Source organism: Melitaea cinxia, chromosome 12, assembly GCF_905220565.1.
Source record: "Melitaea cinxia chromosome 12, ilMelCinx1.1, whole genome shotgun sequence".
NCBI classification, from domain to species: Eukaryota; Metazoa; Arthropoda; class Insecta; order Lepidoptera; family Nymphalidae; genus Melitaea; species Melitaea cinxia.
In genome coordinates this window covers 4,183,615-4,204,330 of record NC_059405.1, presented here as the reverse complement: position 1 = coordinate 4,204,330, position 20,716 = coordinate 4,183,615, and the positions used below count along the sequence as shown (strand labels likewise).

Genomic DNA, 20,716 nt, shown 5'->3' with positions numbered 1-20,716 from the left:
TAGAAATGAGACTATCCGCAAGAGAACGAAAGTAACCGACATAGCCCACAGAATTAGTAAGTTGAAGTGGCAGTGGGCTGACCATCTGTGTCGCAGAACCGATGGTCGTTGGAGCAGACGGATCCTGGAGTGGAAACCGCGTCTCGGCAAACGCAGTATGGGACGTCCTCCGGCCCGTTAGACCGACGATCTACGTAAGATTGCCGGTGTAGGCTGGATGAGGATTGTGGGATGTCTGGCGCGAACTTGGGGAGGTCTATGTCCAGCAGTGGACTGCAATAGGCTGAACTGAGCTGTACTGAACATATTTAAAAATCATTACCAAAACGGTCTTCGATGATTAGTTTTACATGTATAAAGTAAGAGGAGTCTCTATTGTTTACAATGTTCAGGTCGCTGAACAAGCAGCTGAAGGACAAGAAGGAGCACGAGGGCAAGCTGCGCGAGGACCTGCGGCGCGACGCGGCCAAGCTGGCCGAGCTGGAGGCGCGCCTCGAGGAGCTCTCGCGCGAGCTGGAGCGGCAGCGCCTCGCCATCGACGAGCACAACAAGCACTACTACGACTGCAAGAAGCGCAAGGACCACGAGCAGAGCGCGCGCAAGTGAGTCTCTATATCTGTGTTGACTGACACTCGGGAGCTGGCCGAGCTGGAGGCGCGATAACTTCTACTGTCCACACAGCGCGCCCCAGGAGCTCATTAGGACAACATCGGGGTGTGACACCTACTCGTTCCACTGACTTATTATATTATGTGATATTAATATACGTGTCTATTATTTTTAGCGAATTATGGCGCAAAGAGACAACATTAACGCAAAATTTGTCGTCATTAAAAGAAGACTTGGCAAAGGCGGATCAAGCTCTAAGATCAATGGCGGGAAAGGTAAATCAATTACATAATTATATGAAATTTAACTGCATACTTTTAAATCTTCACACATGATCCATATTCGATTTATTATTTGTTCCCACATTACATTATCATTCAATCATTATTATAAAATTTATTATAACACTAGTTGCTGCCCGCGACGTCGTCTGCGTGAACGCTATACAGCACCAAAAATACCTACGATTATACCTTTTAAAATAACATTCATTTACCCGTTTCTTCTTTACATTTCATATCTACAGAAAAATCTCATAGATGGCGCTGCTTTAAAATTGTTTTGTCTACTTATATTCATTTAATTGTTTATCGGCTTAGTTACTTATGTTGCGTGATTTTTATAGTGTGAAGCTAGCTTATATAACATGGTTATTAACATAATAACAACAACATTCAAATATACGTCGTTAGATTACACGTTGTTACAGAATGCATTGAGGAAATAAAGGTTCACTGCTCGTTCCCGGTAGGTTTTTGTGCCAAATTTGAAGTAAATCTGTGCAGTACTTTTTGAGTTTATCCCGGACATACATACAGACAAACAGACAAAAATTCTAAAAACTATATTTTTGGCTTTGGTATCGATTGTAGATCACACCCCAAGTATTCTTTTAAAAAAAAATATTCAATGTATAGTTTTGACTTTCCTACCATTTTATTATATGTATAGATTTAAAACATTTATACACTAAGCTTCAATGTTACCTTTACAAAAAAAAAAAAATAATAACTAAGGATTATCTTTCAGCCAATATTAAACGGTAGGGATAGTGTACGAAAAGTTCTAGAAACATTCCAAGAAAGAGGAGGAGAATGGGCCAAAATAGCGACGCAGTACTATGGACCCGTTATTGAGAATTTCACCTGCGATAAAACTATTTACACCGCTGTAGAGGTAAGTAGAAATAAAAAAAAAAACTGTTATTGTTGAAAAATAAAAATCAAAGATTTTAAGTTTGATTGGACTCGTCTAATAAAACATCATTTAAAATTATAAATTGCATTAATTGTCAAAAATTCTCCGATATGCTTGCTCTCTAATCATGATTATGATTTATTAAAATTTTATATTTAGGTTTACCCTGATTGTGTATGATTCTTAACCTACACATGGATAAATTCTACTGGGCTGCCGTGTTTGAGGCATTTATTTATTGTTTGCAGGTAACAGCAGGTAATCGCTTATTCCATCACATAGTAGAATCGGATACAGTTGGTACAAAGATTCTTAAGGAAATGAATCGGCAGAGCTTACCGGGAGAAGTGACGTTCATGCCGCTCAATCGATTGCAAGTTAGAGATATGGTGTATCCTAATGATAATGTGAGTTACAGAATATATTTTTATATAAAATTTTATTTGTTTAATTATTTTTGAGGATTTTAATCATCAATACCTTTTCCCTAAAAGTCGACAAGAACCTTAAACTAATAAATGCTACAGATATCCAGGTATCAATAAGGCATCATCAGGCGATACTCTGTACTCATTTTCCTTTATTTATTTATTTTTTAACCAATATTCTTTTACAAAATCCTTTTTATTTATTTATTGTGTGACTACTAAGATATACCAAATTGATTTGTCACACAATTTTTACATAATCTATTTATTTATTTTTTGATTAAAAAGGAAAAATTATCTTTTAAAAAAGTGGGTATAAACCTTTATCTTTGCCAAAAACATATTCATAGTACATGAATGCAGACAGCTGAATACTAATTAAACTCTACTAATTATATAATTAGTAGTTACTTATGTGTTATTTTATACTTAATTATGTTATTTTAAATTTAGTAAAAAAAATGTAAATTGTTATGTGCACTATTGCCTGTTATAGGAATAGTAAGAAAAATATATGAATCATTTTTAATTTCAGAACGCAATCGCTATGGTACAGAAGCTTAAGTACGACCCCAAATATGCGAAAGCAATGAAATACATATTTGGCAAAACACTCATCTGTAGGAACCTCGAGTGTGCTACGGAGTTGGGCAAACAGTTTCACTTGGACTGTGTCACATTGGAAGGAGATCAAGTATGTTTTTTTAAAATTTTATTTGTATATTATAGATAGGGACAACATTATAACACTAGCTCGGGTCAAAACGTTAATTACAATCCAATTGTTGTTTGATTTGATAAGCTCTCTGCTAGTCATCGACCTCTTTCTCTGAAAGGTCGAAGGCTTAATCCACCATGCTGCTGCAACATTTTTCTTTTTAAACGTTGTTGAAGAAAACTTTGCACATGCGTGACTTTGGAAGTAAGCTTTAAATGCGTGATGAGAGCGTTACGAAAACTGTGATCGGGCGAGGCGAACGGACGTTGAGAGGGAGATATAAGTTAATGAAGATAAAAAGAGAGAGAGTTACGTTTCGGTAGTTTCACTTCAGTCGTGTGGTCTAAAATACATTTATTTGCACAAAGTTTTTATTTAGCTTTTCTTAATAAAATTTTGTATATTATGTGTTGCTACAGTTCAAAAACAAGATTTCGATCCCACTGGAAGTTTTTGAATGTAAAATGAATTAACTAATAACGAAATTAACATTATTTCAGGTATCTTCAAAAGGTTCACTGACCGGAGGATATTTTAACCAATCTCGGTCACGTCTCGAGATGCAAAAGACTAGGTCGGAGCTAATGGAACAAATCACGACTCTTGAGGAGGAATTAAACACATTACGGCAAGAGTTGAACAAGACTGAGACGAGTATAAACACTATTGTGTCTGAAATGCAGAGGACCGAGACTAAACAAGGGAAGGCTAAGTAAGTATATTTGACTTGCTGTGTTAAATTATCAAAATGTAATGATCAACATTTTTGAATATCATCAAAAATTGACCGTCTAAAAATTAATTGTTCTTTACAGAGACCCGTAACTAAGACTGTAAAGAACTCATTATAGACGGCGCCACGGTTCGCTTAAACCGAAAATAAAAATCATCATATCAAACATTTCGATCTAGCGGGTACATCGTTCCACAGCTTAATTGGCTAGAGCGCCGACACTGTCAGTCGGAGACGCGGGTTCGATCCCCGCTGGAGCGGTCAATTTTTGATATGATATTCAAAAATGTTTAGAATTCCTAATGTGTGGGTAACACAAAAATAAAATCGTACATATTAAAATGTAATGATTTTTAAATTGACTCTTCTTACTCCGAAGAAAAGTAGTGTATTTATATGTTAGTCTTGTCTGTACATTTCTATGGTAATGGTGACAATTGCGATTAATTTTCGAGCACTGTATTGATACTGTCCAGCAATTTTTTTTTTTTTTTTCACAGTTGGATTAACCATTAAACTTAAATGGTGGAAATTCTTTAAATTTTTGATTCGATTTTTTATAAACTTTCTTTAGTAGTGTTTTACAATCAATAAACTTCACTCATATGAAACACATAATTGACAAAGTAAGCTACAGGCTAAATTTATTTTTATCCTCCAGGGACATATTTGACAAAGTAAAAGCAGATATTCGTCTGATGAAAGAAGAACTGGCGTCAATAGAAAGGTTCAGAGGACCCAAGGAAAGAGCTTTGGCCCAATGTCGTTCCAGTTTAGAAGCTATGCAGGCCACTAAAGAGGGGCTGGAATCTGAATTGCATCAGGTAAACATTAAGAGCACAGCAAAATAATACTGTTTTCAAGCAGTATTGTGTTCCTGTTGGTGAGTAAGGTGACCAGAGCTCCTGGGGGGGGGGGGGGATTGGGTCGGCAACGCGCTTGCGATGCTTCTGGTGTTGCAGGTGTCTATAAGCTACGGTAATCGCTTACCATCAGGTGAGCCGTACGCTTGTTTGCCCACCTAGTGACATAAAAAAGAACATATATTTTCACACATATTGTTTAAAATTAATAAAATTATTTTTCTGGAAAGGAAAAAAAAATTGATTAGGTAATAATATAGCCTTATTATAAACCTCATTTACTTAATTGAGCCTTATTGGCAAATATTAATAATTAAAATGTCTAGAAAGTACAATTTAAAAATTACGCGATTTTTAGCTCTTAGATAAATATTTATTGGTACTATAACAGTAGTAGAATCGCCTTGGGAGTGCCTGAATTGGGCTTTATGGGTTTTTATATTATTTCTTATTATTAATATATAGTATACTTTGTTTTAGGAATTGATGGAACAGTTATCAACAGCAGATCAAGGAAAAGTAGACGAGCTAAATGATGCCATCCGCAGATTAACTCAAGAGAACAAGGAAGCTTTCAGTCAGAGAATGAATCTAGAAGCTACGAAGAACAAACTGGAAAATCTTCTCACAAACAACCTTATTCGGTATTTTTGTTTGTATATTTCTTTATTGAACAAATGAAACATACAATACAATACAAATACTCTTTATTGTACACTATCAGAGAAAAATTTTACACCATAAAAGAAAATATAGACATGTACAAAAGGCGGTCTTATCGCTAAAAGAGCGATCTCTTCCAGACAACCTCTAGCATGAAAAGGACATGACTAAAGAATTAGACGGCATGGAGGTGTACATACATAATATATACATATAATACGTAAATATACATACATATACACATTACACACACATACATATATACACATACACACATACATACACATATACATACACATATATATATCAAATATATATAAACATAATATATAAAGAATATGAAAATACGAATATACATACGACAGAAGAGAGGAAGGACCGGCTAAAGTCATTGTCAGTAATATTTGTAGTAAATTAAATTTATAAACTTATAATGTGACTCATAAGTTACATAACATAAGTTAACATACTTTCATTGTACACTAAATATATGATAAAAAAATTTAACAAGCATAAAAAATAAATGGTAAACAATCGACCAAGATAAAAGTTAATAATAATACTATGTTAAATAATGTGCATAAAATGTTGTTTTGATTTTTTTATTTTTAGTTTTTATTCAACAAGGTCGGCAAACAAGCGTACGGTCCACGTGATGGTAAGCGGTTACCCAGACCACGGAAAACACCTGTATGGCCAATACAAATGTTTGTCATGTGCGGGGATCGAACCTGCAACTACCTGCGCAACAGGCACAATCCACGGCTGTGACCGTTGCGCCAACGCGGCGTTTATGTATATATGACTATACTATATCATCACTTCATCACTTCAGCTTATGGCAGTCCACTGCTGGACATAGGCCTCCCCAAGTTCGCGCCAGATATCCCGGTTTTCCACAATCCTCATCCAGCCTACACCGGCAATCTTACGTAGATCGTCGGTCCAACGGGCCGGAGGACGTCCCCCTGCGTTTGCCAAGACGCGGTCTCCAGTCCAGGACCCGTCTACTCCAACGGCCATCGGTCTGCGACAGATGACCAGCCCACTGCCACTTCAACACTCTAATTCTGTGGGCTATGTCGGTTACTTTCGTTCTCTCGCGGATAGACTTATTTCTAATCCTATTTTTGCGAGAAACCCTAAGCATAGCCCGTTCCATTGCACGTTGAGCGACTTTAAATTTGTGGACCAGTCCCTTCGTCAGTGTCCACGTCTCCGCTCCGTATGTTAACACAGGCAGGACGCATTGCTCGAAGACTTTTGTCTTCAAGCATGGCCTAGGTAAATATAATCCTGAACAACTTCGAGAAGGGTACCATCAACCGATACCGGTACTTACCGACATAGTGACATAAAAAAAAAACTAACATTGTGACACGAGGATATATATATATATATATATATACTAACTATTGCAAAAATGTCTTGTTTGACAGGCGTAAGGACGAATTAGTGCAGGCGCTACAGGAGATCTCCGTGGAGGACCGCAAGCGGCGACTCGCCAACAGCAAGACCGACCTCGCCGCCGCCGAGAAGCGCATCAAGCAGATCAACCGCGAGCTGGAGGACACCGAGCGCAGCGTGCAGGCCGCCGTGCGCAACGAGAAGGCGCTCAAGCTGGAGCTCGACAAGTGGCGCAACAAGGCGAGTGCGTCCACCACCTCCCACCTCCCACCTCCCACTAGCGCCTGCTACCTGCCGCCGTGCGCAACGAGAAGGCGCTCAAGCTGGAGCTCGACAAGTGGCGCAACAAGGCGAGTGCGTCCACCACCTCCCACCTCCCACCTCCCACTAGCGCCTGCTACCTGCCGCCGTGCGCAACGAGAAGGCGCTCAAGCTGGAGCTCGACAAGTGGCGCAACAAGGCGAGTGCGTCCACCACCTCCCACCTCCCACTAGCTCCTGCTACCTGCCGCCGTGCGCAACGAGAAGGCGCTCAAGCTGGAGCTCGACAAGTGGCGCAACAAGGCGAGTGCGTCCACCACCTCCCACCTCCCACTAGCTCCTGCTACCTGCCGCCGTGCGCAACGAGAAGGCGCTCAAGCTGGAGCTCGACAAGTGGCGCAACAAGGCGAGTGCGTCCACCACCTCCCACCTCCCACCTCCCACTAGCTCCTGCTACCTGCCGCCGTGCGCAACGAGAAGGCGCTCAAGCTGGAGCTCGACAAGTGGCGCAACAAGGCGAGTGCGTCCACCACCTCCCACCTCCCACCTCCCACTAGCTCCTGCTACCTGCCGCCGTGCGCAACGAGAAGGCGCTCAAGCTGGAGCTCGACAAGTGGCGCAACAAGGCGAGTGCGTCCACCACCTCCCACCTCCCACCTCCCACCTCCCACCTCCCACTAGCTCCTGCTACCTGCCGCCGTGCGCAACGAGAAGGCGCTCAAGCTGGAGCTCGACAAGTGGCGCAACAAGGCGAGTGCGTCCACCACCTCCCACCTCCCACCTCCCACTAGCGCCTGCTACCTGCCGCCGTGCGCAACGAGAAGGCGCTCAAGCTGGAGCTCGACAAGTGGCGCAACAAGGCGAGTGCGTCCACCACCTCCCACCTCCCACTAGCTCCTGCTACCTGCCGCCGTGCGCAACGAGAAGGCGCTCAAGCTGGAGCTCGACAAGTGGCGCAACAAGGCGAGTGCGTCCACCACCTCCCACCTCCCACCTCCCACTAGCTCCTGCTACCTGCCGCCGTGCGCAACGAGAAGGCGCTCAAGCTGGAGCTCGACAAGTGGCGCAACAAGGCGAGTGCGTCCACCACCTCCCACCTCCCACCTCCCACTAGCTCCTGCTACCTGCCGCCGTGCGCAACGAGAAGGCGCTCAAGCTGGAGCTCGACAAGTGGCGCAACAAGGCGAGTGCGTCCACCACCTCCCACCTCCCACCTCCCACTAGCTCCTGCTACCTGCCGCCGTGCGCAACGAGAAGGCGCTCAAGCTGGAGCTCGACAAGTGGCGCAACAAGGCGAGTGCGTCCACCACCTCCCACCTCCCACTAGCTCCTGCTACCTGCCGCCGTGCGCAACGAGAAGGCGCTCAAGCTGGAGCTCGACAAGTGGCGCAACAAGGCGAGTGCGTCCACCACCTCCCACCTCCCACCTCCCACTAGCTCCTGCTACCTGCCGCCGTGCGCAACGAGAAGGCGCTCAAGCTGGAGCTCGACAAGTGGCGCAACAAGGCGAGTGCGTCCACCACCTCCCACCTCCCACCTCCCACCTCCCACCTCCCACTAGCTCCTGCTACCTGCCGCCGTGCGCAACGAGAAGGCGCTCAAGCTGGAGCTCGACAAGTGGCGCAACAAGGCGAGTGCGTCCACCACCTCCCACCTCCCACCTCCCACTAGCTCCTGCTACCTGCCGCCGTGCGCAACGAGAAGGCGCTCAAGCTGGAGCTCGACAAGTGGCGCAACAAGGCGAGTGCGTCCACCACCTCCCACCTCCCACTAGCTCCTGCTACCTGCCGCCGTGCGCAACGAGAAGGCGCTCAAGCTGGAGCTCGACAAGTGGCGCAACAAGGCGAGTGCGTCCACCACCTCCCACCTCCCACCTCCCACCTCCCACTAGCTCCTGCTACCTGCCGCCGTGCGCAACGAGAAGGCGCTCAAGCTGGAGCTCGACAAGTGGCGCAATAAGGCGAGTGCGTCCACCACCTCCCACCTCCCACCTCCCACCTCCCACTAGCTCCTGCTACCTGCCGCCGTGCGCAACGAGAAGGCGCTCAAGCTGGAGCTCGACAAGTGGCGCAACAAGGCGAGTGCGTCCACCACCTCCCACCTCCCACTAGCTCCTGCTACCTGCCGCCGTGCGCAACGAGAAGGCGCTCAAGCTGGAGCTCGACAAGTGGCGCAACAAGGCGAGTGCGTCCACCACCTCCCACCTCCCACCTCCCACTAGCTCCTGCTACCTGCCGCCGTGCGCAACGAGAAGGCGCTCAAGCTGGAGCTCGACAAGTGGCGCAACAAGGCGAGTGCGTCCACCACCTCCCACCTCCCACCTCCCACTAGCTCCTGCTACCTGCCGCCGTGCGCAACGAGAAGGCGCTCAAGCTGGAGCTCGACAAGTGGCGCAACAAGGCGAGTGCGTCCACCACCTCCCACCTCCCACCTCCCACCTCCCACCTCCCACTAGCTCCTGCTACCTGCCGCCGTGCGCAACGAGAAGGCGCTCAAGCTGGAGCTCGACAAGTGGCGCAACAAGGCGAGTGCGTCCACCACCTCCCACCTCCCACCTCCCACTAGCTCCTGCTACCTGCCGCCGTGCGCAACGAGAAGGCGCTCAAGCTGGAGCTCGACAAGTGGCGCAACAAGGCGAGTGCGTCCACCACCTCCCACCTCCCACCTCCCACTAGCTCCTGTTGGGAAGACCCTCGAGTCGAAAAGGAGCTTGAATTGTGCTTATAATGAAACTAGAATAACTATAATTAAAAATTAAATTATCGCCTGTAGGAAAAAGAAGCTCAAGATAAAATGGAAGAAGATGCAAAAGGATTAGAAAAAATGGCTTCTAAAGAAGTGTTACTACAGGAGAAAATTCAAGAGTCACTGGACAAAATAGCCGCGCTGGGGACACTGCCCAACGCACCAGAGTTGCACTCAAAATATCAGAAAATGTCATTGAAACAGGTAAGATTTCTTCAAATTTACTATGTCTCAAAATGTCATGATCATCATTTCAGCCTATCGCAGTCCATTGCTGGACAGAGGCCTCCACAAGTTCGCGCCAAAAATGGCGTGAACTCATGTGTGTTGCCCATAGTCACCACGCTGGGCAGGCGGGTTGGTGATCGCAAGGCTGGCTTTGTCGCACCGAAGACGCTGCTGCTCGTCTTCGGCCTGAGTATTTCAAAGTCAGCAGTTGGATGGTTATCCCGCCATCGGTCAGCTTTTTAAGTTCCAAGGTGGTAGTGGAACTGTCTGATCCCTTAGTTGCCTCTTACGACACCCACGGGAAGAGAGGAGATCAAAATGTGACTTAGTAATTATTTGGTCACAAAAAAAATGGTTTACAATAGTTTGGTCACAAAAAAAAATCATTACTGACTGAGATTTCAAAAACAAACTTTAATTATTTTTTTTTTTTTTCGACAATAATATGTTAAGAAAGTAAAAGATATTTAATACTTCCATTAGTTTGACAGTTAATTGTCCACAAAATTTATTTGTATACTTAATATAATTTTTCTATCAGTTATTCAAAGAACTGGAAAAAGCTAACCAGCACCTGAAAAAGTACAATCACGTGAATAAAAAAGCCCTGGACCAGTTTATTAGCTTTTCGGAACAGAAAGAAAAACTGTACAAGCGAAAAGAAGAGTTAGATATCGGGTAAGAAATATTCATTATTAAACATTTAAATTACAGTATTTGTTTAAAAACTAATAAGTGCTTGTAAATATTTAAAGTAACGACACGAATTCCATTTATGTTTTAAACTACAACAACTATGTTTCAAAGTTATCGTAAGAATGTCAACTATTCACTTTTAGTCATCATTATACAACTCAAATTCTTTGATTTCCTTGACAATGTTTGTGTATACCAAATCTTTCGCGACATTTGCGTACATATAATCAAAATGATTAAAGTTTTCCAAATAGTAAGTGTTATAAACGTGCGGTAAAGCGCTGTACAGTAACGTTACATCAGCCACATCCGACAACCAATCGTTACTACTGTAGAAAAATACAATTGGTACAGTAACATTGGCCAAATCATAATCAGGCGGCGATTCTTGACCATATATCAGTAAATTTTCATCCGGACCGAAGTCAAAACGACAGAACCTTCCAGAAGAATACAGCTGGATGTAGTGCATTATTTGCAATGATGATGACGTTGTCGGTACATGACCATTAATTATTGGCAAAAACGATGGTTTTATTAATCCACAGTCGCTTCCGATGATCGATTGCAGCAAACTATCGCAATACATCCAAAGTATATTGCAGAAAAACTTTTGGATTCTATTCAAATAGTCCGTACTTGATCCGTAAAGATCTATGTTTAGTAAGTAGCCAAGAATGCCATAAGATGGTGTGAAAAATTGTATTATAGGGCTTTTAACGTTGCTCATCCAAGCTACCGGCGCTAAAGATAACATAGCTTTTACTTTTCTGTTGTATTCAGGTTTTAATGAGTTCATGACGTAAAACGCGGTCGTTCCTTGTGAATATCCAACGTAATACAAATTATGATTTCCCGTTGTATTAAGTATGTAATCGATCATGGCTGGTAGATCGTAAATTCCGATTTCCTCCCAGGAAAATTTCCAATATTTTGATTCTGTGTTGTTCAAAGTTGTATGTGAATAGGAATACTTGTTACCTCTTGCATTTCCCATCCAAACATCGAATCCTTGGTCTACAAGGAAATACGCTAAAGCGTTATTAGGACCCTGTAGTACCCAACTGTCCGAAGAGTCTAAAATCCCATGCATCAGAAATATTATGTTTTTCGTCAAATTTCTTGAAGGCATCCTATGAATGTTTAATATATACCCATCTTCCGTTGTCACTGTGTGTTCTTCGATTTCGTATTCATATTTAGTTACCAATTGGGTTATATTTAAATGAGCATCTTCTTGTCCTACATCATTCTTTTTAGCACTGTTATTGTAACTATCTTCATTATTTTGTCCATTTCTTAATTTGTTTATTGCATTTAAATAATAATATACAAAGCCATTTGAAAACACAGGTAAAACTGTTAAAAACAGTATCAATAGTTTACTGTTGCACATTATGTATACTTAAACACGAGTATTATTAAAGTGCAGTCGTAAAAGTATTTATACCGCGGCGATCGTTCTCGTCATTACGATATCTTTAACGGCTACTTCGTCCTGAATTATTTAACGAACTTGACATATTTGCCTATTTACATTAACTCGTGCGTTAAGCCATACTTTGAGTATGAAAACTCGTTAAAATTGTCAGAGTAATACAAACTTCCGTGATGCTTTTTTTGAATATTAATATCTCTCAAAAAAATCCATTTTCTGTGTACAGCGTACAGCCTATCAACCATTTGCAAATATTAGACAAATGCCTGTATCTTATTAGAGATTAAAGCTTCTGTCACTTTACTACACCGTATATTGTCGAATACAAACTTATATTGTGTGCGAGTGTGAGTGAGGACATGAGAAAGAAAGGAATAATCGCTGAAGTGACGAATAATAGAGAGGAATGAAAGAGGAAAACATGTTGTGCCGACCCTACACAAGTGGGATAAGGTCAGGGAGATGATGATATTGTCGAATACATGAGACAGAATTCAACAAAAAGTGCCTAAGTGAGATGTTTCACTCTGTAACATCAATCAATCAAGGGTCAATTTTATTATTATTAGATGGCTTTAAATAAATAAACGATATTTCGATCTCAAGTCCACTGTGAAATATTGTGTAAACATTTTATTTTTATTTATTTTAGGGGTGAAAAAATTCGCGAGTTAATCGAGACACTAGAGCACAGGAAGCTCGAAGCGATTCAGTTCACTTTCAAGCAAGTGAGCAAGAACTTCACGGAAGTGTTCAAGAAGCTGGTCCCGCAGGGCCGGGGCAGCCTCATCATGAGGGTCGCGCCCGACGAGGGCCAGGATACTAACTCGGATGTGAGTCTGCTTTTGTTTATGTCACTAGGTCGGCAAACAAGCGTACGGCTCACCTGAGGTAAGCAATTACCGTAACTTATAGACGCCTGCAACACCAGAAGCATTGCAAGCGCGTTGCCGACCCAATCCCCCCAGGAGCTCTAGTCACCTTACTCACCAACAGGAACACAATACTGCTTGAAAACAGTATTATTTTGCTGTGATCTTCTGTAAGGTCGAGGTACTACCCCAGTCGGGCTGCTCCATATTTTGAGCAGGAAATTCCTGCTGTGCTCTACCTCAGTTATTACTTGAAATGAGTTAGAAATGTAATGTAGAGCATTAACACGAGTTTTTGCTCTACATTACATTTCTAACTTATTTCAAGTATACGTTGTGCATATCTTCGCCAGTTATAAATTGTATTGTATAATTAACTTTTTAGTGATAATGCTTAGTATCTTATAAAATATTATCTAATCCAATAAAAAAAATAAGCAAAGATAAACTATTTTAGCACGTATTACGGTGAAAATTGTTGTTTTTTTTTCATTTGTATTTTTTGTGATGTACTCGTATATAATGAGTAAGCTTACCTTAATCGGGAGAAAAAATCTAATATATAAAATTCTCGTGTCATGGTGGTAAACATTGAACTCCTCCGAAACGGCTCAACCGATTTTAATAAAATTTTGTGGGCATATCGGGTAGGTCTGAGAATCGGCCAACATCTATTTTTCATACCTTAAGTTATATGGGGGGGGGGTATTAAGCGGGTTTATAACATATATGGCAAAGAAACGTTTGCGGGGTCAGCTAGTCAGGTTAAAGAACTTTATTTCTTATAAGAATAATACAATTCACTTTCATAAGAAACAATTAAAGTTTAAACATAACACATAAATAGTAGGCAGCTACGTACAATCAAAAAATGTAAAAAATATTGGAGGTAGTTACATAAAGTTTGTTTACAAATGAATATTATGTTTAAAGATTCCTTAGACTATGCGAAACTGGATGTGGCATGTGTGTACTTTAAAGATATATTAATTTTGTGTATATTATTATTGCGTAATTATTTAGTATGTAGTGGTTATTAATATTTGTTTCTTTAATATCTATTTTTTATTTTAATTATATATTATATATTATTTTTTTTTATTTTTTTTTTATTTTATTTGTTTATTTAGAATATAAAATTTTAAAAGCTTTTTAAAAGTTATTGTCGTCTTAGAATTTCTTATATCTAGAGGTAGTTTATTATAGCGCTGAGCGCCTTCAAACATTATATTTTTTTTACCGTAATTTGTTCGCGGTCTATGTAATACAATGTGATCAGCGTTCCTAAGCCTAATTTTACTAATTTGAGATTTCTTTGTGAAAGTTAGGTGAGTATGTATATCTTTATTAAGAATCTTTCGAATCAATATGCATGTGTTGTATATATAAGTTTGTGAAATGTCCATTATCTTAGTTTCTCTATAAATTTTGTCAGTTGAGGTTAAAAAGTCAAAATGGAATAAAACCTTTATGAGTTTATTTTGCGCTATTTGCAAAAGTGCTAAGTTCGTTTTAGCAGCTGTACCCCAAATCTCTATAAGGTAATCCAGGTGTGGCTTCACAAGTGAATTGTATACATTGTACTTCACCTTTCGCGGCAAACATTGCACAATACCACGTAATAAACCCGTAAGAGAAGTTAATTTTTGTTTTACCCTAGCAATATGTGGCTTCCATGAAATAGTGCTATCCAGAACCACACCTAGGTATTTATCTTTATCTACCTTATTAATTATTTGGTTATTTATTCTGAGCGGTTCGTGATCGGGAATCTTTTTATTTTTCGCGGAAAATATTATGTAGTTAGTCTTAGATACGTTAATAGTAAGCAAATTACCGTGGAACCACCCTTCTAAGGTATCGAGATCACTCTGAGCACAGCACAATATGTCCTTAATTGACCTTCCAAAGTAGAACAAAGTAGTGTCATCAGCATAAAGAGAAAGATAACCTTTTAATCCAATCTGACTAATACTATTAATGTATATTAAGAATAAAAGAGGCCCCAATATGGATCCTTGGGGAACTCCAAAGATAATATTTCTAGGACTACTTTGAGCATTTCCGATTTTGACTACTTGACAACGATTACTGAGATACGATTTAAGCATTTTATGTGCGTTTCCAGTTATACCAATTTTAGTTAATTTATTAAGCAATATGTCGTGACTTACCGTGTCAAAGGCTTTTTTTTTAAGTCGATGAAAATACCAACTGCAATATGCTTTTTATCAATATTTAGTTTTATTTTAGTTATAGTGTCCGTCACAGCCGAGAGTGTATTTGATTTAGGTCTAAAGCCATACTGCCTTTCATAAATGAAATTTTGAGAGGATAGGTACTGTTCTAGGCGATTATAAATGACCCGCTCAAAGATCTTTGATAAGCTAGTAAATATATAAAAATACTAATCGCCTATTAAGTTTAAAAAATGTAGTGTATAAGTAAGCAGAGCTCGTATGTTTGTTTTCTCGATCATAAAATTATCTATTTCTTAAAAGAAGGACATAAGAAAATGATTGCCTACGATGAGCAATAAATACTTTGAAATTTATATGGCAATAAATGAATTTTCCGTCTCATTTAAAATACAGCCAGTAATATAATGTAATAAAATAATTTAAAAACGAGATATTTACCATGTTTTTTTTTTTTTCATTTCGCGGAGCTCGATATTTCGACATTATCTACGAATATCTTGTTCACAAGACAAATTTTATTTACCATTCATCTACTCTGATACTGGCAATTCCGCAAGGGTGCTAAAGCCAAAGAAGATGAAGAAGAAGAAGAATTTACAATTTTTTTGTTTTTAAATGATATTAGTATTTTTTTTATTAAATTTAAAACTTAGTTGGCAAACAAATGTACGCCTTACCTGATGGTAAGCGATTACTGTAGTTTGACTAGCTCGTTGGCGCAGTTTGTAGTGGCCCTGCTTTCTGCTCTGGGCATTTCCGCTTGAGTCTGGGTGTAATATTTGTATATATGTATGTAATATTTCTATGTATTTTTATCAAAATAAAAAAGCATTTAGCTATATCAGTCGTCTGTTACATATAAGAACTCAATGTTTGTTCGAGTTGTTCACCTTAGGAACAGACGACTGTGTGTGTGTCATAAAATATTTATAAGATATTTATTTATAAGTTTATTGACGTCTGCAATACCTGAAGCATTGCAAACGCGTTGCTGACCCTATCCCAAATCGAGAGCTCTGGTCACCTCACTCACCACAGGAACACAACTCTGCTTGAAAATACTATTATTTAGCTGTGGTCTTTTGTAAGGTGGAGGCACTAGCCCAGTCATAACATATAGCGTGTCAGTATAAAATGTAAAGTACTCGACTTGTTGGCAGCGCGCCAACGCGGACCCGTTCACGGGCGTCGGCATCAAGGTCTCGTTCACTGGGGGCGAGGGCGACATGCGCGAGATGAATCAGCTGTCGGGCGGACAGAAGTCGCTCGTGGCGCTCGCGCTCATCTTCGCCATCCAGAAGTGCGACCCGGCGCCCTTCTACCTCTTCGACGAGATCGACCAGGCGCTGGACGCGCAGCACCGCAAGGCGATCGCGGACATGATCCGCGAGCTGTCGGCCTCGGCGCAGTTCATCACCACCACGTTCCGGCCCGAGCTGCTGGAGCACGCGCACAAGTTCTACGGCGTCAAGTTCCGCAACAAGGTGTCGCACGTCGAGTGCGTGACGCAAGACGAGGCGCGCGACTTCGTCGAGGACAGCGCCACGCACGCCTAGCGCAAGGGGTAATAATAATAATAATAATAAAGACGTTTATTCACCAAGCATAAAAAAAAACAAAAGATTTCTTAGTCTAATTTACAGAGATGTTATAAAAAATGCTGGTGAAAAGGTCGTAGACTCAGCTTATTGCTGCTTTTCAGTCCGCACCTTTACAAATGCTGCCAGCACAGGACGTTAGTTTTACATTTAAAAACTAGATATAGTAACGAAAAAAGTAATGAAAATAGTATTTAATAAAATAAAAAATAAAAAACCCCGATTAATAAATAAAGTACATTGCCGAAGGTACAAGTAGGTAAAATGGGTAAGGGCTGCTCGGCGGCCTCTGCCCCGTCTCTCCTAGAGAACGGGACATCGGCGTCACGTCACGTCACGTCACGCATTCAACCTGTGACATTCCACTGGTGGACATAGGCCTCTCTCTCCGTGTGGAACAAGATCGAAGCTTGATTCACCACGCTGCTCCACTGCAAGTTGGCTGATAATGGTCCCTACCATGAGTAACGATCGCTATCAAGTATTTATGATAACAACTAGGACCGACAGCTTAACGTGCTCTCCGAGGCACGGTGGGGAGATCCACAAAGCGTCGTCACGCATTCCGCCTGTGACATCCCACTGGTGGACATAGGCCTCTGTGTGTGGGACAAGAATCGGAGCTTGACTATGAGTAACGATCGCTATCACGTATTTATGATAACAACTGGGACCGACAGCTTAACGTGCTCTCCGAGGCACGGTGGGGAAATCCACAAGGATACATCCAAACCGAAAAGAAATGTTTGTACAAATACAAATATTCATCCCGAACGGGAATCGAACCCGCAAACCGTCGGTGTTTTAAGCGATTACACACACCACTACACCAGTCATCTTCACACATAAGCACGCACGCACACAAACACAAATACCGGTTACATACGCACAAACTCAAGGACTGAGTCTTCTAAACAACCTAAATTGTATAATAAGGACACTAAGGATTCGTTTTCGACGAACAGTGAAAATCAACATGTCGTGTCCTAACTTAGAGCAAAGTATATATATCTTTGAGAAGTTACAAAAACAAAAAAATATTCATGACATTCATCAAAAATCGTGTATTTAATTGAACATTGTAGTACCAAATCGAAATCAGTCATATTATTATTATTTTTTTCAGATATGTCCGAAAATTAAGAACAGTTACAGACATCTTAAACGCAATACACAATATCCTGGAGATATGGAAACTGTACAGAGATCGCGAACTTAGTGTTCGATCCTTTCTGTAACGCGATCGGAGCGAACGTTATCACGAATGTGAGGAAATCGATTAAATGTAATAATACAAGTTGTTTGTTAAAAATAATATATTTTTGATAATTTCATTGTTGGACAAAAATATACGTATATATGGATTTTTAAATGTTTTTTAAACTTTTGTGTGGAAATGATTAATGAATGGGAAACATTTTGTTTAAATTCGCAAAACCTCAATTTTGGTTGTAAGGGAGAAAATGTATTTATTGTAATTATTTCGTCTTCGCTGTCTTAAGCAACAATGGGAACATTTTTTTTTTTTTGTATTTAATTTCAAATTTACTTATTCCTAAACTCGATGTATGGCAACGTTTATTACATTTTTCTTATTTTTTTTTTTTTTTTCATTTGACGTTATCTGTAACTGTATTGTGTAAGTTTTCTATTTCTTAAGGTTAATAAATAATATTGACATATTTTTAATTTTAGATTTTTAAAAGCGTGTTCAATTGAAACACAAGTTATAATAAATAGATTAATATGATGTTCTTGTTGTTTTTATTACACTCTACCTATGATCCTAAGTCATAAATAATTTGATGATGTAGGAAATTTTCAAAACTCGTTTAACTTTATTTGTAATACGTTAGGCTTGCGTTTGACCGCCATTTCACCTAATGATAAGTGAAAATGCTGTTTAAGATGGAGCACGCTTACATAGAAGTAACCTACGCCAATAATGGCGTGAACTCGTGTGTTGCCCATAGTCATCACGCTGGGCAGGCGTGTTGTTGACCGCAGGGCGGGCTTTGTCACACCGAAGACGCTGCTGCCCGTCTTCGGTCTGTATATTTCAAAGCCAGCAGTTGGATGTTTGTGTTGGATGGTTATCCCGCCATTGGTCGACTTTATAAGTTCCAAGGTTGTAGAGGAACTGTGTTAATAACTTATTTAGTGTCAACCTATAACATCCGATAGATTGGGTTGTAGAGATATAAATCCATTCATGTTAAAGAAACCAGAGGCATTCCTTACATTGGTTTATTTATTCAAGCATACTAAGAATATTACATTGATATAAATACATAGTACCTACAGTAGTCCTTAATACATATATCAATAAATGGCATACGTAACATACACTCAAAACAGGAAGTAAAATAACAGAAAGAAACAACAAACAATAAAAATTGACCGTGACGTGTGGAATGAATATTTATCTATATTTTCATGCAACACAACGCCATCGCAAACTTACAACACAGTTTCAGCTTACATAGAACAAAACAAAAGCATTAATAATTAAAAAAATTATATAAAAAAAGGAAATTATAACAAAAATCGACTAATAATTAAAGTGATTTTTAAGTAAATGAACAATATTTTTTTTTACATTAAAATTATCCCCAAATATGTCTATGCCAGGTTAATCTTACGTAATCCTAATTCAAACACAGTTTAACTACGGGCGCCAGACTTCCCATGTGAATTTTTGTGATTGTAGAATATGATAGATTTTATGAATTTTATTTCTCGGATGCCTACGACGCCCGAAAGAGATACGCTCGACCAAATTTTATGTAAAAACACAGCTCGAAAAGTGTGCGCCTGTCTCTGGAAGACTCATTTTACCTAACCAAGCTATTTGCTGCTTGAGTGAGATGCCGCTGGCACAAAAAGCGAGATATCTCGTAAAATTACGTTATATACTTTCAACACGTTGAGAGTGGACATTATAGGTGGGGCTTTAAACTATACTAGCATATTCAAGGAGGATACGAACCAAGGCATTACACAAACGTTCCTTACGTGTTTCGAAACAGTGTCCTTCCGTTTAGGGTCATATAAAGATAGGTACCGCCAGAGCCGAAATTATAAGCGAAAAAAAAAATAGTAAATTACAGTTCATTACTAAGTAAATTTAAAATCGACATATTATTTAAAAATAACTGTTTGTTCGCAAACGAACAAAAACCGACTTTCAAATTACATAAACAAGTAATAAATACAATGTAAGTTAACGAAAAAAAATTAACAAACGCACTAGTCGTCACTACGATCTTCGAGGGTTTCCCTCGATTTCTCTAGGATTCCATCATCAGTTCCTAATTTCCTTATCATGGTTCACCCCTGGGATATCTCCTTTCCAACAAAAAATCAAAATCGGTTCATAAACGTAAAAATACATAATATATATACGGTCGAATTGAGTAACCTCCTCCTTTTTTGAAGTCGGTTAAAAAAATTGTGAAGGCATAGGTATATAAATAACAGACTTAATTGTCAAACTCAGGTGAGTGGGTCACTGACTCGACACTCAAACTACGTTAGTTCGAAAATTAATTTTTTTTTTTTTTTTTTATTAGCACAGATTTAAGCTTTCGACCATCGTGGGAAAGTTCTCAGGTTCTTTAATTTTTAAACAACTTATCCACTATTGTGTTCATATATTCTTCTAGTGTAACATTTTTTAAAGATATACTATACCCTACATAAGCTAAACCATTTGAGATCAAAATTTCATTATCGTTCTTTTTAAGAGTAAGTCAAGACTCAGACACATAAATTGAGTAGACGAGGCGTGGGCTTAAATAGTGAGCGATGAGTCCTCTGTTAGAGAATCGGAGTCGGTGAGTTTTCTAGCTCGCTCCAAAATTGAGAGCGTGTAATAGCTATCGGTCCAGTCTCGACCCTGTATTACTTGCAGGGCTTCTGACTGGGTCTAAATGGTAGGAAATTGACCACTTACTACTGGAACTACTCTGTACCTTACAAAAAGGCACCGCTATTATTCTCCTCGTTCAGTCAGGAAACTGGTACAGCGGCTATGTGAGAGGATTAGCTCTTACGTCTG

General features: G+C 40.2%; 1 protein-coding gene across 1 annotated transcript in view; it reads left to right on the top strand.

The window, feature by feature from the left end:
- Nucleotides 1-18,345, top strand: part of LOC123658421 (structural maintenance of chromosomes protein 3) — a 31,525-nt gene extending 13,180 nt beyond the window's left edge. The window contains exons 10-23 of the mRNA XM_045593846.1: nucleotides 393-602; nucleotides 785-884; nucleotides 1,639-1,785; nucleotides 2,055-2,213; nucleotides 2,770-2,928; nucleotides 3,453-3,664; nucleotides 4,347-4,509; nucleotides 5,029-5,192; nucleotides 6,651-6,858; nucleotides 9,651-9,827; nucleotides 10,393-10,529; nucleotides 12,638-12,818; nucleotides 16,219-16,622; nucleotides 17,783-18,345. Of these exons, the coding sequence (XP_045449802.1) occupies nucleotides 393-602; nucleotides 785-884; nucleotides 1,639-1,785; nucleotides 2,055-2,213; nucleotides 2,770-2,928; nucleotides 3,453-3,664; nucleotides 4,347-4,509; nucleotides 5,029-5,192; nucleotides 6,651-6,858; nucleotides 9,651-9,827; nucleotides 10,393-10,529; nucleotides 12,638-12,818; nucleotides 16,219-16,614 (2,413 nt within the window). The 3' untranslated portion in view covers nucleotides 16,615-16,622; nucleotides 17,783-18,345. The remainder of the gene's footprint in view (nucleotides 1-392; nucleotides 603-784; nucleotides 885-1,638; nucleotides 1,786-2,054; nucleotides 2,214-2,769; nucleotides 2,929-3,452; nucleotides 3,665-4,346; nucleotides 4,510-5,028; nucleotides 5,193-6,650; nucleotides 6,859-9,650; nucleotides 9,828-10,392; nucleotides 10,530-12,637; nucleotides 12,819-16,218; nucleotides 16,623-17,782) is intronic.
- The last annotated feature ends 2,371 nt before the right edge of the window (nucleotides 18,346-20,716 follow it).